Consider the following 13,048-nt stretch of genomic DNA (forward strand, 5'->3'; position numbering starts at 1 on the left):
AGTATGTAACAGTGATACCCATTGTCATCAGGGCACTTGGCACTATGTCCAAGAATTTTACAAGATATATCAACAAATTGCAGCTTCCTGCAATAACACCAACAGAACTGCAAAAAACTATGCCACTCGGAACATCTTATATTTTAAGAAGGTACTTGGTTGATACCTAGGATGCTGGCAGCAAACCGTATCAACCATTAGCACCAGTCGCTGGTATTTGTAATGCATTTTTGAATGTTCAGTTGGCTAAGTTTCATGTTTAATGAATAAAGTATATAATAATACATTTAAATATACCTAATCATAGACTTCCACCTTAGCATATTTGTGGTTATAATAAATTCTATTATATATCCATATGTGTGCTACTATTTTCCCAATTTACACTTTCTACTTTTTTCTATTAGTTTTTAATACAATCACCATATTACAAGATATTTTATCTCTATCCATCATCTCTTAGCTTTTTAGAATTTCATCATTTATTGATTTTTGGTGACTTTTTAATATTTTTCTCTTGGGACCCTATATTTCTTTCTAACATTTTTGGACAAACTTAATGTTCCCCATGCCTTACCCCTTGTCTCCTTCTGCTGCCTCATTTGGACACCCATCCATAACCCTTTCATTATTTTTGGAAAATCTTCCTTTTTTTCTCTGTTCTATTGTAAACTCTTAAGGAATTATCTATTTGATTCTTAGTACTTATTGCTACTGACTCTTCATGTTTTTGTCTTCTTGTGACTTATTTTGATTTGTTTCCTCTGCCACTCCTTCAAATTTATCATCTGTTTTCTGAATATTATGTTCATCTTTTCCCACCATTTGTTGGGGATCTTCTACATTCACATCTTTATCTTTGAACAATCTCATCATCTCCTTATTCTCTTAAGGAGAATCATTAAGAATTTTCATAAATACCTTTAAGCATCACTAATATTTCTTCATAGAACTTTATTGTCTCCTGTTGGGTCATTTTGTACCAGTTTAATATATTAAAAATTACTCCATATACCTCTAATATTCCAATATCCCAATATCTAAAAACTCCAAAGAAGTCAATTATTAATAAAATTTAGTCAATCCCAGAATTATTCCTCCAAGTTCCCTAACTTTCTATTTCTTAAAGGCTATAAATTGATAATTTACAGTCTTTATAACTTTCCAGTTTACACCTTCCCAATTGTCCAAATTTTAAAGTCTTATTTGTCTTTTCTTCCTTCGATCACGTTTCTTCTTTTGGAATGTTTTATCAAGTAGCATTAGTAATCCAAATCCAAATTGGCTCACCGGGTTCCCTCAAGTCTTTCCAATCCACCTTCCAGTAAGCAATTTCAATAGGGTTTTAGTTATTTGCAATTTAATTTGTCTTAGAGATCTTCAAAGCTCACAAGATATTTCCAAACATCCAACTTGCCTACTGAAATAGAATCAAGGTCAAGTGGCCTTCCAGGTGTTATTTACTTTCACTCCTTTTCTTTGTGTATCTTAAACAATTATTACTTTACTACGCTGCAGTAATCTTTTTCCTCCAGTAGATGACTCTCCTGCTCCAAATCCATTAAGCCACATGTGAAAAATAACAGCTTATTGTCAACCAATGGGGGGAGGGGTTTTTTTTAGAAATAAAATTTAAAAAAAACCAGTTTCTCCCGCTAATCACTTTTCAAAGTATTCTTAAATCTTTTCCAGGGTTTTTATATTTTAAAGATATTTCTTTCACATCTGGTTCTTTAATCTTTCTCTTTCTCTATGTATTCAATTGCCTCTTTCTTAACATTTAGAGATTATTTTTAAAAATTATTTTACTTTGATTAGATCCCTAGAATAAAAGTTTGAAGTTGTCTCACTCAGTTTCAATGCTCTGTCCACGAACCGCTCCAGCACAAATCTTATTGTCCCAATTGTCAAGCTTGTAAACTTGCAAAAATGGCCATCATCCATACTGCCCTAATGAGGAAATTGCAGTTTCCTCTTGATCGACGAAGCACCTCTCCTTCCTTACCACCCCTCCAGGGTGGCTCTGACCCCATAGAGTCTCCTGGCAAGCAGATACTGGCTGGTTTTCACGGAGCTCAATGGAGCTCCAATATTTTCAGGCGTTCTTGCCACAACACCAACTGTTTCTCCCATAAGCAACGTAGTTCATGGGTAGCTGTACAGTTGAGGTTTAATAGTTCCAATGATAAGTCTGAACCTCTTACAGCTTCCAATATTTTTTTTAATTATGACTAATCCCCCCAACAGATTTCTGAGCATGACATACACTTACTGTACTACAATAGCTGTGTTTTTTTCGTTATGTTGTCCTCTTCCTACCTTGCACAGTGAGCTGAATTATTCCACGATCCTCTCCATATGAATTGATGGCATGGCAGGAGAAGAAACCAGAATCTTCTCGGACTGTTGGCAAAATCTATATTATAGATTGAAAAGAAGAAAATGCATTCAACAGGAAACATTGAAAATTTAGCCTATTCTTCACTGCAATATTTACTACGTTCGGAAAGTTTATATGGTCAGTAAACAACATTGCAGCTACATCAGTATTGCGCAATGCAAAGGCCCATATCCAAGAAGCTAAGCAAACTATAACAACTTACTGAAATTGAATTATTTTTCTTATGTACATATTTTATATGGGTTATAGAATAAGTATAATCTTTATTACAATAGGTATATTTTACATATAGCTGTTCTCCCTTTATACAGTCTAAAATGACTGAGATACAATTCCTAGATTCTATTCAAAACAACCTGCAGAACCTGTAATTTTCTTAGCGCCAGGCTAAACCTACTATGGTGAGTAGAATATCAGGTCATATGGTTCAAATAATTTTTCTGTTCTTCTCATCAGAAAATCCAGTTCTGTATTACAATAATACAACATGAAAGGATAAGTTTAATCTGATTTTTATCCAGCAATTCTTTTCCAGTCAGTTTCTATTTTAAATTTACAATTTGTCAACAGATTGTTGGTGACTATTACAGCAAATATAAAATTATAAAAAAGCAGCTATGTCTTCTTGAAAAACTCTAAAATATTTCTTTAAATGCAGAATGTTTCCCCCCCCCCTATCTTAGTTACTGTCAGGGGTTTGTGTGTATTCTGCAGATATCTTTTCTGGATGCTGAATAAGACTTATTCATGCACAATTTAATTCATGCACAGATTTAATTCATGCACAAAATTTGATTAGGTCCTGTTCCTTGCTTGCATAAGAAGCATTTACATTTGTGTGTGTGTGTGTGTGCATACATCTGTTGTATTTTAGCACACTTGAAAAGATTACCCTTCTTAAGAAATATACAAAATTTCAGAAGAAATTGTATTGTAGTCTTGCTTATAGAAGGATTAGATTTATGTGGAAGACTGATTTTTCCTTTTTGTGGTTTATTTGCTAAGGCAAGATGTCTCAAAGTGTCCTGAGGATACCTGCAGATGCTAGGGAGGTAGGAATCCAATTTTTTCACACAGATAGCAAAAAGAGCACTGACCTATCTTAATATTTCAGTGTATCACAGTTCTTACTCCAATCATTAACAGTATCCCTACTCTTCCTTCGTTCTTCTCCCCATACTATACTTTCTTATGTATCTTAAACAAATTCTGCAGTTTCTTATATATCTTAAACGTTGTCTATAATCCTTCAGGATTGAATCAGTTAATAGATCTTATGTATGGAAGAAAGATGTAAATAAGGAAAAACCAACACATTTTTACACACAAGCCCCCTGGGTGGCAAAATGGTGCAGGGGTGCTGCCCCCATACATCCTGTTTTGGGCCTAGGAGGCCTCCCTGAAGCCCCCTGGGATCCATAATGGGACTCATGGGGACTCCTGGAATGGGCAGGGAAAGTTGTGAGCCCGGAGGGGAGGGGTGTGTGCAACAAGCTACAGGGATGGTGGGGAGGGGGCTAGCAAGACTTATCTGTAGGCAGGAGGAGGCAGCTCAGTTGGGGCACAGGGCACAGGGCATCACGTGGCAGCTTGGGCAGGCAAGACAGCTTGGGCAGACAAGCCACCCAGGAGGTGAGGAGTGACTGGGCTGGACAGGTGGGCAGGGGAAGTGACTGGGGAATTGGTTCATGACAGGCCTGGCTCTCTATCAGTTCCAGCGACCCAGGCCACAAAACCACTACCAGTTCGGCCGAACTGGTAGGAACCTACCACTGTTGCATTTATATATGAATATGTATATGAATATACAGGGCATTATTTTAGACTAGTGGATTACTATCTAAATGAAAACTAATAGATGGTGACAATCTTAGATTTTGTTCCCATCTCATGTATAAAGGGTACCATAAAGAAATCTTTGGCAGAAACTGCCAACTTGCCTGGGTAGCACTTGAGTTGGCTCTGTATCTTTTGCTTCCTAGTGTAGTCTAATTGTGCTATCCTGAATGGTAGGGAGGGGGAAAGTTATCAGATTATTTTTTCTTCAGATTTGATGAACTGTAGAGTTGTACAAAACGATTCAAGCTAAAACCATTTTGAGCTTGAAATATCTACTCTGTCAAGGTTGTTAACTAACTGGAAGTGTTGTGATGCTGTTCCAACAGAGCAGAGTGTTCCATCACTGTTTTGGATACAAAGTCCACTTTGTGTAAAGCCAGAGCAATGTCAGAATTTTTAGTATTGTCATTCTGAGCCCAAAATGTTAACACATATACAGTGAATTCTCATCAAAGGATGATGGAATTTCTGCTTGTTGGCAATGTAAGAGATGGAAAATAGGAGTAGGTCTGCGTGGAAGAGAATCTTCTTCACTTACTCTGGTAATCTGGAAAAAATCATACGTCCTTATGAAGAACATATGTAAGACATGCCTAAAAGAACAGATGACATGATTCTGAATTTTGTAGGCAAATAAAGTCTTGGATTCCATCTTGACTGGAGATAGTTGTACTACATCAGATCTAGAAAGCCTGCTGAAAAATTAGGAACTAATCCAAACTGAAGGGTAGTGTGGGAGTATTGTCAAGAGCTCAATGAACATAACCTGTTTATGCAAGTGATGGTGAAACTCTGTGGCGGGACAGTACAGCAAAAAATCAAATCAAAACAGGTGCCTTTATGTTTGGACAAAATTGCTGCCCGTATTGTAAATGCAAATACCAACTTGGTTTTATCACCTGTAAAGTAGAGATGACTTCATCACCCACTTCTTTTGTAGAAACGAAATAGCGGGACATTTCAGGATTAATTATCCTATCTTCTTTCTCCCAGCGGACTATGATGGGTTTCTCCCCATGAGCTGTGCAACTCATCTCTTTCTTTTGACCCTGTGTTGCCAAGGTGGTATTTGGATAGGAGGTTATCATAGCAGGAACTAAAAATAAAAATAATACACATTACTAGTTGGATACAAATGTGCAACAGAAAAAAGGAACGAATTGCTGGATATGATGTCTCAATAGTTCACCTTATTTGTATCTAAATATATCAATATGTTATCCTTTCATCTTAGCCTTCACTGCCCTTGTGCCCTCTGGATGTGTTAGGATTGTATTTATGGAATATGGGAGACAAAGTGAGATACTGGTTAAAGTGTTGGATTAGAAGTGGAGAGATACAGGTTCCAGTAAATGATCAGGCACATCTCACTGGATAACTTGAATCCTTCACAACTTATCTCAAGGCAATTGTAGGGCTAATGCTATGTACTGTATCATAACTTGAGCTCCTGAAGAAAAGGCAGGTTATTAAATACTGTTGAAAACTAGAGTCCCAACTCATTTGAAGATCACAAACGCAGGGCTCTTTTAGGCACATTTAAGGAATTCAACACACCCACAGCGGTAGAGTGGATCACACGTCTTTTAAATGAATTTCTCTAATTGCTGTTTTAAAATGCTAATATTTGATGACATAAGCTTTATGCATATTAGCGCTACTGAAGCCTGTCTATGTCAACATGTTGGAACACAGTGCTTCCCATTGAAATGATTTCTGAAGTATAGCAAACTGATTTTCAAGCTGGCAAGAGTGAAAGCTATGGCTCTTTTCTGGATATCATAGCAAAAACAAACAAAGTTGAAAAGATTTTCAGTGAAAAATTAAATGCTTGTAAAGCATTGTTAACAACAATTTGAAATAACTTTATTTACCATGCCATAAAGTAAATGGCTTTGTTCTATTAAAATTTTTAAAAAACTGAATTTATTTACAATGAAGAGATAACAGAGAATAAATTTATTACTACCGTTATTAGTGTTATAAATTATTTCATATTGCTCGAAGCTGGACACAATTAAGTGATATCAATTTGGGTATCACTTGTAGTGCCTTTATGGACACGATCTTCCCTTCATCTTCCATCAAAGTTGAAAGCATAAGTCTTGGCATACATAATGTAGCTACATACAACTCTCAGGATAATGCAGCACTGAAGATCTCCATGGTACAGTTAGGCATCAACAAATGGATCTGCATTTGACTACATCACTGACAAGTGTTCAGGGGCCCTTATTTATAGATCTCATACTTCTGTGCCTCACTACAAATAAGCTATGGGTGCTCAAATGCATGAATGTAATGGAATAATGAGGAGGAGCTTAACAACCTCTTCCCTTATAAATATTTTTCTGTTTGGAATACATTGAAGCTCTGGAGAAAGCAAAACTAAAGCTGGACAGGCTCTGCTGATTCTCAAATGCCATTTTAATGTTGCGAGTTGAACTTGTTTCTGCTTCCTCCCACTTTTCAGAGCATCATCCTGCATACACAGCTATCATTTACTTTTCAGATTTTGTTCTAAGTGAAATTCCAGAAGGTTATTTTAAATAATTGACATTATTTTTCATATTTCTTTGGAATATGATAGTCTATATTTTGAACAACAAAATATAGATTGCAACACAAATTGCAAAGCTGAATTAATTTTGACATCCCCGCATTTAAAATAAGGCAATCCCCAAGGCATACAAGTTCCTTTATAGTATACAAATGTTTTAAAAAGGACACATTCCTCTTCAGAGGCAGTTTTATAACACCCAGATAACACAGAAATTATTTCGCTTTCTGATTGCAATAGATGAAGCAACTGAAGATCTTGTTTAAAAGATCTGTAGACCTATACAATTTGATACCTCCTGTACTCTAAATGTTGACACTTTCACTTCCCTGAGTTGCAACATAACTTTGAAAGCTGTGGAGTTCATAGCTTTTCATTAATGAACTTCATGTTTAAAAATAGAACACTGGATAATGTGGTCACACTCATATGCTATAATGAAAAAGCATTATAGTAATTTTACTGCTTTCTCAAATAAACATGAATAGCCATTTCTACATGCCAAGCAAAAGTCAATCAAGGAAAGTATATGAGAATGCTCTTTTAAGGCAAAAGCATGGAAAATTAAATTAATTAATCTACTTGTAATTCATCCAGTTGTAATAGTTCTTCATTTTCAAGGTCAATAGTAAACATTTCTTAAATCTCATTTTTCTGCCATTAGTTGGAAGAAAATATTCATTTAAGCTCATTCTTTGATTTCAGAAATCAGATAAGAGATATGGAATTCATTTAAAGTACAAAAAGACAAAGTTCTCTGTGTCCAATCAAACTGATGGAAGGAGTATTTAAATTCAGTACCAATAATTCAATAAAATATATTTTATTTTAAAGAGTCACTTCAAAATATTTCTTCTTTGAAAATACCAAGTATTACAGTGATGTTAATGGTCACTTCCAATTTTTCATAGAAAACAGTACAAAAATCTTGGGATTTAAATTTTACGGAATTTATTGCAACACATTGCAGTCATGTTGAAAGCATCAAGGAGCTTCCGGGTTGAAAGGAGTAGCTGGAGACATCACTACTACACGGCAGTTCCCCAGTTCAGGGTTCCTTTCATGACCCCAGCAGGAACTGGCGCAAAGGATGGGAGCTCGCCATGCCCCATAGCAGCACTTAGGTCTTGAATGCAGGCTTGCTAACCTCCAACATAGTATCCAATCACCATTTATAAAGGTCACACAATGTTTTGAACTGTATAAATTAGAAGTATGGGCAAAGCTTTCATTGCCAGTGCTTCTCTGTAAATATTATATTGCAACCTATAGAACGCAGCTATTGCTGAATCCATAGGATGACCTTGTCACACCTGATCACTATTCAGTACAGCACATTTTCCTAGTCAACATGGCTCTGAATAATGACCCTAACCCTAACCCTAACCATTTCCTCAGCCATTACACTTGTGAAATATGTGCGATACTACCCAAAATATATGGAATGTAGCAATGTTGAATTGAGGACTTATTAATTTTTCAAGACATACAGGTACTGTATATATGGACACATTCTGATTATTTCATTACACAGAAAACACATGACTACTTTTGATAGGGGGGTGATGGAAAGAATTCCAAAAACCAGATTATATTTTTCCTCTACTTTGTTTTTAATAATGCAGAGAAATACAGTGGGAAGAAAGATGAGGGAAAACCTCCTTTGGACATGAAACTTTCCATCCAGCACAAAGTATTACACTTAACAATTATGTATATTGTTATTATTGCTTCCACTGATGAATTCTGAAGTCCAAGATACCCAAAAAGCAATACTGTAGCTTGCTTTCTTCTACCATAACATGTTCAACAATTAAAATATTGCATGTTAGTTATTCCACATATTCTCTGTACTTCTCTGCATTTCTCACAATAATTTTTTGATGTAAAATCTTGAATTATGTAGTTTTCCTGCCTTCAATAAAGATTCCAAAAATTCCTCCAATAGGATCTCACCCTTTGTTTTCCACTTTGCTAATAGTTGAGTGCTAATGCCCTAATTCATAGATTTTGTACATGCATGTGCAGACATGCCAACCAGAGGTGGGTTCCTACTGGTTCAGACCGGTTCAGCTAAACTGGTAGTAAATTGGCAAACTGGGTCACTGGAACCGGCAGTGGCCCAGGCCTGCCACACACCCGAACCAGTTCTCCTATGGCGCCACCATCTTGATTTTCAGTGCATGCACAGAACATTTTTCATTGCAGAAATGTATTTTTGCCCTTTTTAAATGTTTTGCACATGCACAAACCTTTTAAGGTGCAAATGTGCATGTGCGCGGAGCAAACATTTTTGCGTGCTAAACCGGCAGTAATGCCAGCAGTAACCAGCCCTGATGCCAACAGTTATGACCCAGGCTTGGCATGCAAGGAACACGTTCTAGGCAGAAGCTTGATGACATTTATTCAACCACCATCCCCCACAATCCAGCAAATCCTGGCCATTCTCCAAAGTCTCTGCCCACAAGTTACCTTTACAGTCCAGGAGTAAGGCTCAAACACACGCGCCTGCACACACTTCATGCAGCATTCCGGCAGTTAAAGTCTACAGGAGTAACACCACTCCAGGGGCAAGAAGTGACCTCAAATTTGGTAAAGTTGAATGTCAAGGCAAAAGATCAAACCTCATTCTATACCAGCAAGGATTCTGTGGCATCTTCTCAGAGCCATGGAGCATGTTGCTGTGAAATGCAACACTTGTTTCTGACAAAAGCCCCTCTGCACAGCGTCCCCTAAAATGCTACTTTCCAGGTGATCCTCAGGAGGGGAGGGGCACCTTCCTCCCGAGTAGTTGGGTTGCCTTGCATTGACTTTGCCTCCTCTCCATTCTCCGTACTTGGGGATCAGGTGGGGGAAGCATTTGCTCATCTCTGGAGCTCCACCCCCTCCTCTGCTCCATTGCCTGCCCTTTCCATCTTCTCTTCCCTTCCTCAGTCAGTCTGCTCCCTCTCTTCCTTCCTGCCTACTCTTTCGAAGCCCAAGGGGCCTGGGACTGCCTCATCCTTATCCCCAGGTCATTCCTCATGAGCCATAGGGACTATTTTTTCTCCTTTGATTTTGTTATTGACTTATCCCAGTTGCAAAACTTCAATTTACTATATGCTAGACAGCAGCTTGACAGTTGCATCTCAGCAGCTTGACAATTGCATTCATTTCTTTAGTTATCAAAATACTGGTTACATTAAACTCAAGCAAATGAATGGATGTTTGTTTATGGAAAGTATGGCACTATTTACTTTGAATAAATGTAAAAACTACGAGAGGACAATTTTTTTTCTTGCCTGGCAAGAAAATGCCTGTCTACTTGAAAATGTATGTAAGTGAAGGGAAAACAATAGAAATTTGGGAAGTGTAATCTGATACACTGACCAGATTTACAGAAAGCATGAAATGAAATGAATATACTTCAATTATGAATGCTTTACACTAAGGTAAAATTTAAACTTGAATGCTGATTGCAATAAAGAATGGTAAATGTTGGAAATGGGTTTGTGAGAATAGATAATTGAATTGATCCACATTGAGCATAAAGACAAGGATATGTCATATCCATTTTATTGCTGAATGTATTCATAAATGAACATATATGGAATTGTTTTAGTGATGTCAGAGGCATATTGATTAGTAAAATGAATGCATGCAATTTATTCTAAGTAAATATTGCTGTGTTTTTGGCTTAAGATATAAGCAAATTGCAGCAGGATAAAAAGATGCAATAAGGACCAATGAGGAACATGGATACAATGAGGGACATGGATCTGAATATTAAAATATCAAAGATTAAAATATTTGTGTTTCATAAAATGAATAATTACAAGCTACAAGCAAAAACTGAAAATTTGGGGCAAGAAAATGAATTAGTGTTTCTTTGTAAAATGTTTGCTGAACATGAGAATTGTTAACATGCAGAAATGATGATAGAAGGGCATCAATCGTGGAACTGATTGCTGGTTATGTTGTGAATGAATGAATGAATGAATGAATGAACGAACGAATAAATAAAATTTGATGTGGATTATGTGTGCAGCAAAGCAAGAAGAGCTACAATGCAACCATTTTCTTCCCCATTGATTCCACCTATCTTTCCCTTCCAGCCATTATTTCGTTCCACATGTGGATCTTTTCACCTTTTCAAAAACACTTTTCATTCCTACCCTCAGTTATTTCTGCATAAGACATCAAGGGTTTAGCATTTTAGCATTTTCATATATGCGTAGTGCACATTATCTACCCAACGTTAATTAAAAGGTGGCACTGTTCTTGTCTTTTGCCAAATAAATCCAATTACTTAGTCTGAATAATGGGCATCCCTATCACTCATTTAGCTTCATGAATGATAGATATAAAGGAAACAATCTACTAAGCATGGCTACTAGGAAAATTCCATTCAGCAGAAAAAACAGGAAAATTTAAATGGATTGAGGCCGTGCTGCTGAAAATGAGCGCGACCTTGGATAGGTGTCCTTGACTCCTGGACCAAGGTAATGACATAGACTTTATAGATTTTACATTTACAGGTACATTGTATCAATCTTTATCCTAAAAACTACAGTGCTGTAGAAGAGCTCCGAAGGCCCCACTCAAGGTTTAGTGGAAAGGAAATGTATAACGCCTTGAAGCTATTGCTGATGAATCTTTAACAAAAACATATTTTTGCAATAAAATACAAAAAGTTGCATAAAGGTTACCATTAATTCTTTCCAAGGAACAATTAAATAAAGATCTAGGATATACTAAAATATCATTTCTATTGGTTCCTTGGTGTGAGAGATACTATATATAATACTGTCTGCCTAAACTTGTGTTTTTCGTGCTTCTAAGCTTGAATAAGAATGACAACAGCTGAAAATCTTGGCAGCTCTGCCAGAGCATTGTGATATGATTGGATGTGTCATGGTAAAGGCTGTGAACATTTAGCGTTCATATCATATTCAGTTAGAAGCAATTTCAGGTCATTTTAGAAGAAAAGGAGGCGATTTATTTTATGTGACAACAATGAATTTTAATCAAAGGATATATTCAAAATAAAGTCTAGGTGGATTTTTTATTTTATTTTTTGCCTGAATTCACAATAGGTAAGGATTTTCCTTTCCTAGCTATTTTTTTGTAAGAGCTCTTTTCATGTTAGTACATTACAAGCTGCACTCTTCAAATAAGACACCAATAAGTCCCACTGCTGCTTAGATTTCTCATTCTGCCTCTAAAGTCTTCGACAGAGCTGTGAAATAAATGTGATTTGATTCTGCATTGTTATGGGAGCATAATTTCCCTTTTTGCTTAAGTGAGCTCCTAGTAACCAATAAAAAGAAAACGGTATGAGGAAGACTGACAACTGTGTTCCCTGCAGCAAATTTGCAGTCAGTGCTTAAAGAGATTCATCAGAGATGTTGTCAGTTCAAGAGAGAAAAAAATCCTGTTCACTGAATTCTCTAAAAACCAAGATTTGCTCACAGGAGTAATAACTTTTATTAACACAATGGATACAAAGATAGACCACAGATAGACTTCATATTTAGATATGAAATAATTCACCAAGTCAGTGGGGGGGGAGGGGGAGGGAGAGAGTAGATTAAGAACCAGGTGGACAGAACCAGGTGAACTCTTAATGTGCATAGAAAATACCAGAATCATAGAATCATAGAGTGGGAAGAAACCTCAGAGGTCTTCTAGTTTAACCCCTGCCCACTTATACCACACCAGTCAAATGGTGGAGCAGCTATTTTTGAAAATTTTCAATGATGGAACACCTAAAATCCCAGAGGGCAAGCTATTCCATTTATTGATTGCTCTGTTAAAAAATTGTCCTTACTTTTAGGTTGCTTCTCTTTTTGATAAGCTCCTACCCGTTATTTCTTGGCCTGTCCTCTGGTGCTACCTCTGGTAGAAATAGATAGAGAATAAGTCAATCCCCTCTTCTTTGTGTCAGCCCCTCAAGTGCTGGAAGATAGCTATCATGTCCCTCCTTATCCTCCTTTTTGATGAGTTAATCCCTAGGCCCCTCAACTGTTAGTCATATGATTTAGCCTTCAGACCTTTTATCATTTATGTTGCTCTTTTCTGCACACTTTCCAATGTGTCACATGATTTTTGTATTGTGGGACCAGACTGGATGCAGTATTCTAAGTGTGGTAGCACCAGTGTGGTATAAAGCAGTGCTATCAGTGCTATTGAGGTCATTTTCTTGACCTCAATACTCTTTTTATATGAAAAGTGTTAGATATTCCCCCCACTGATAGAGGTTTCCACCA

At 36.8% G+C, this 13,048-nt stretch overlaps 1 protein-coding gene across 1 annotated transcript in view; it reads right to left on the minus strand.

Annotated features, from left to right (window-relative positions):
• Positions 1-13,048, minus strand: part of DSCAM (DS cell adhesion molecule) — a 320,316-nt gene that overhangs the window by 101,408 nt on the left and 205,860 nt on the right. The window contains 2 exon segments of the mRNA XM_032219921.1: positions 2,320-2,416; positions 5,140-5,336. Coding sequence (XP_032075812.1) covers positions 2,320-2,416; positions 5,140-5,336 — 294 coding nt within the window.

Source organism: Thamnophis elegans, chromosome 6 (genome assembly GCF_009769535.1).
Source record: "Thamnophis elegans isolate rThaEle1 chromosome 6, rThaEle1.pri, whole genome shotgun sequence".
Lineage (NCBI taxonomy): Eukaryota > Metazoa > Chordata > Lepidosauria > Squamata > Colubridae > Thamnophis > Thamnophis elegans.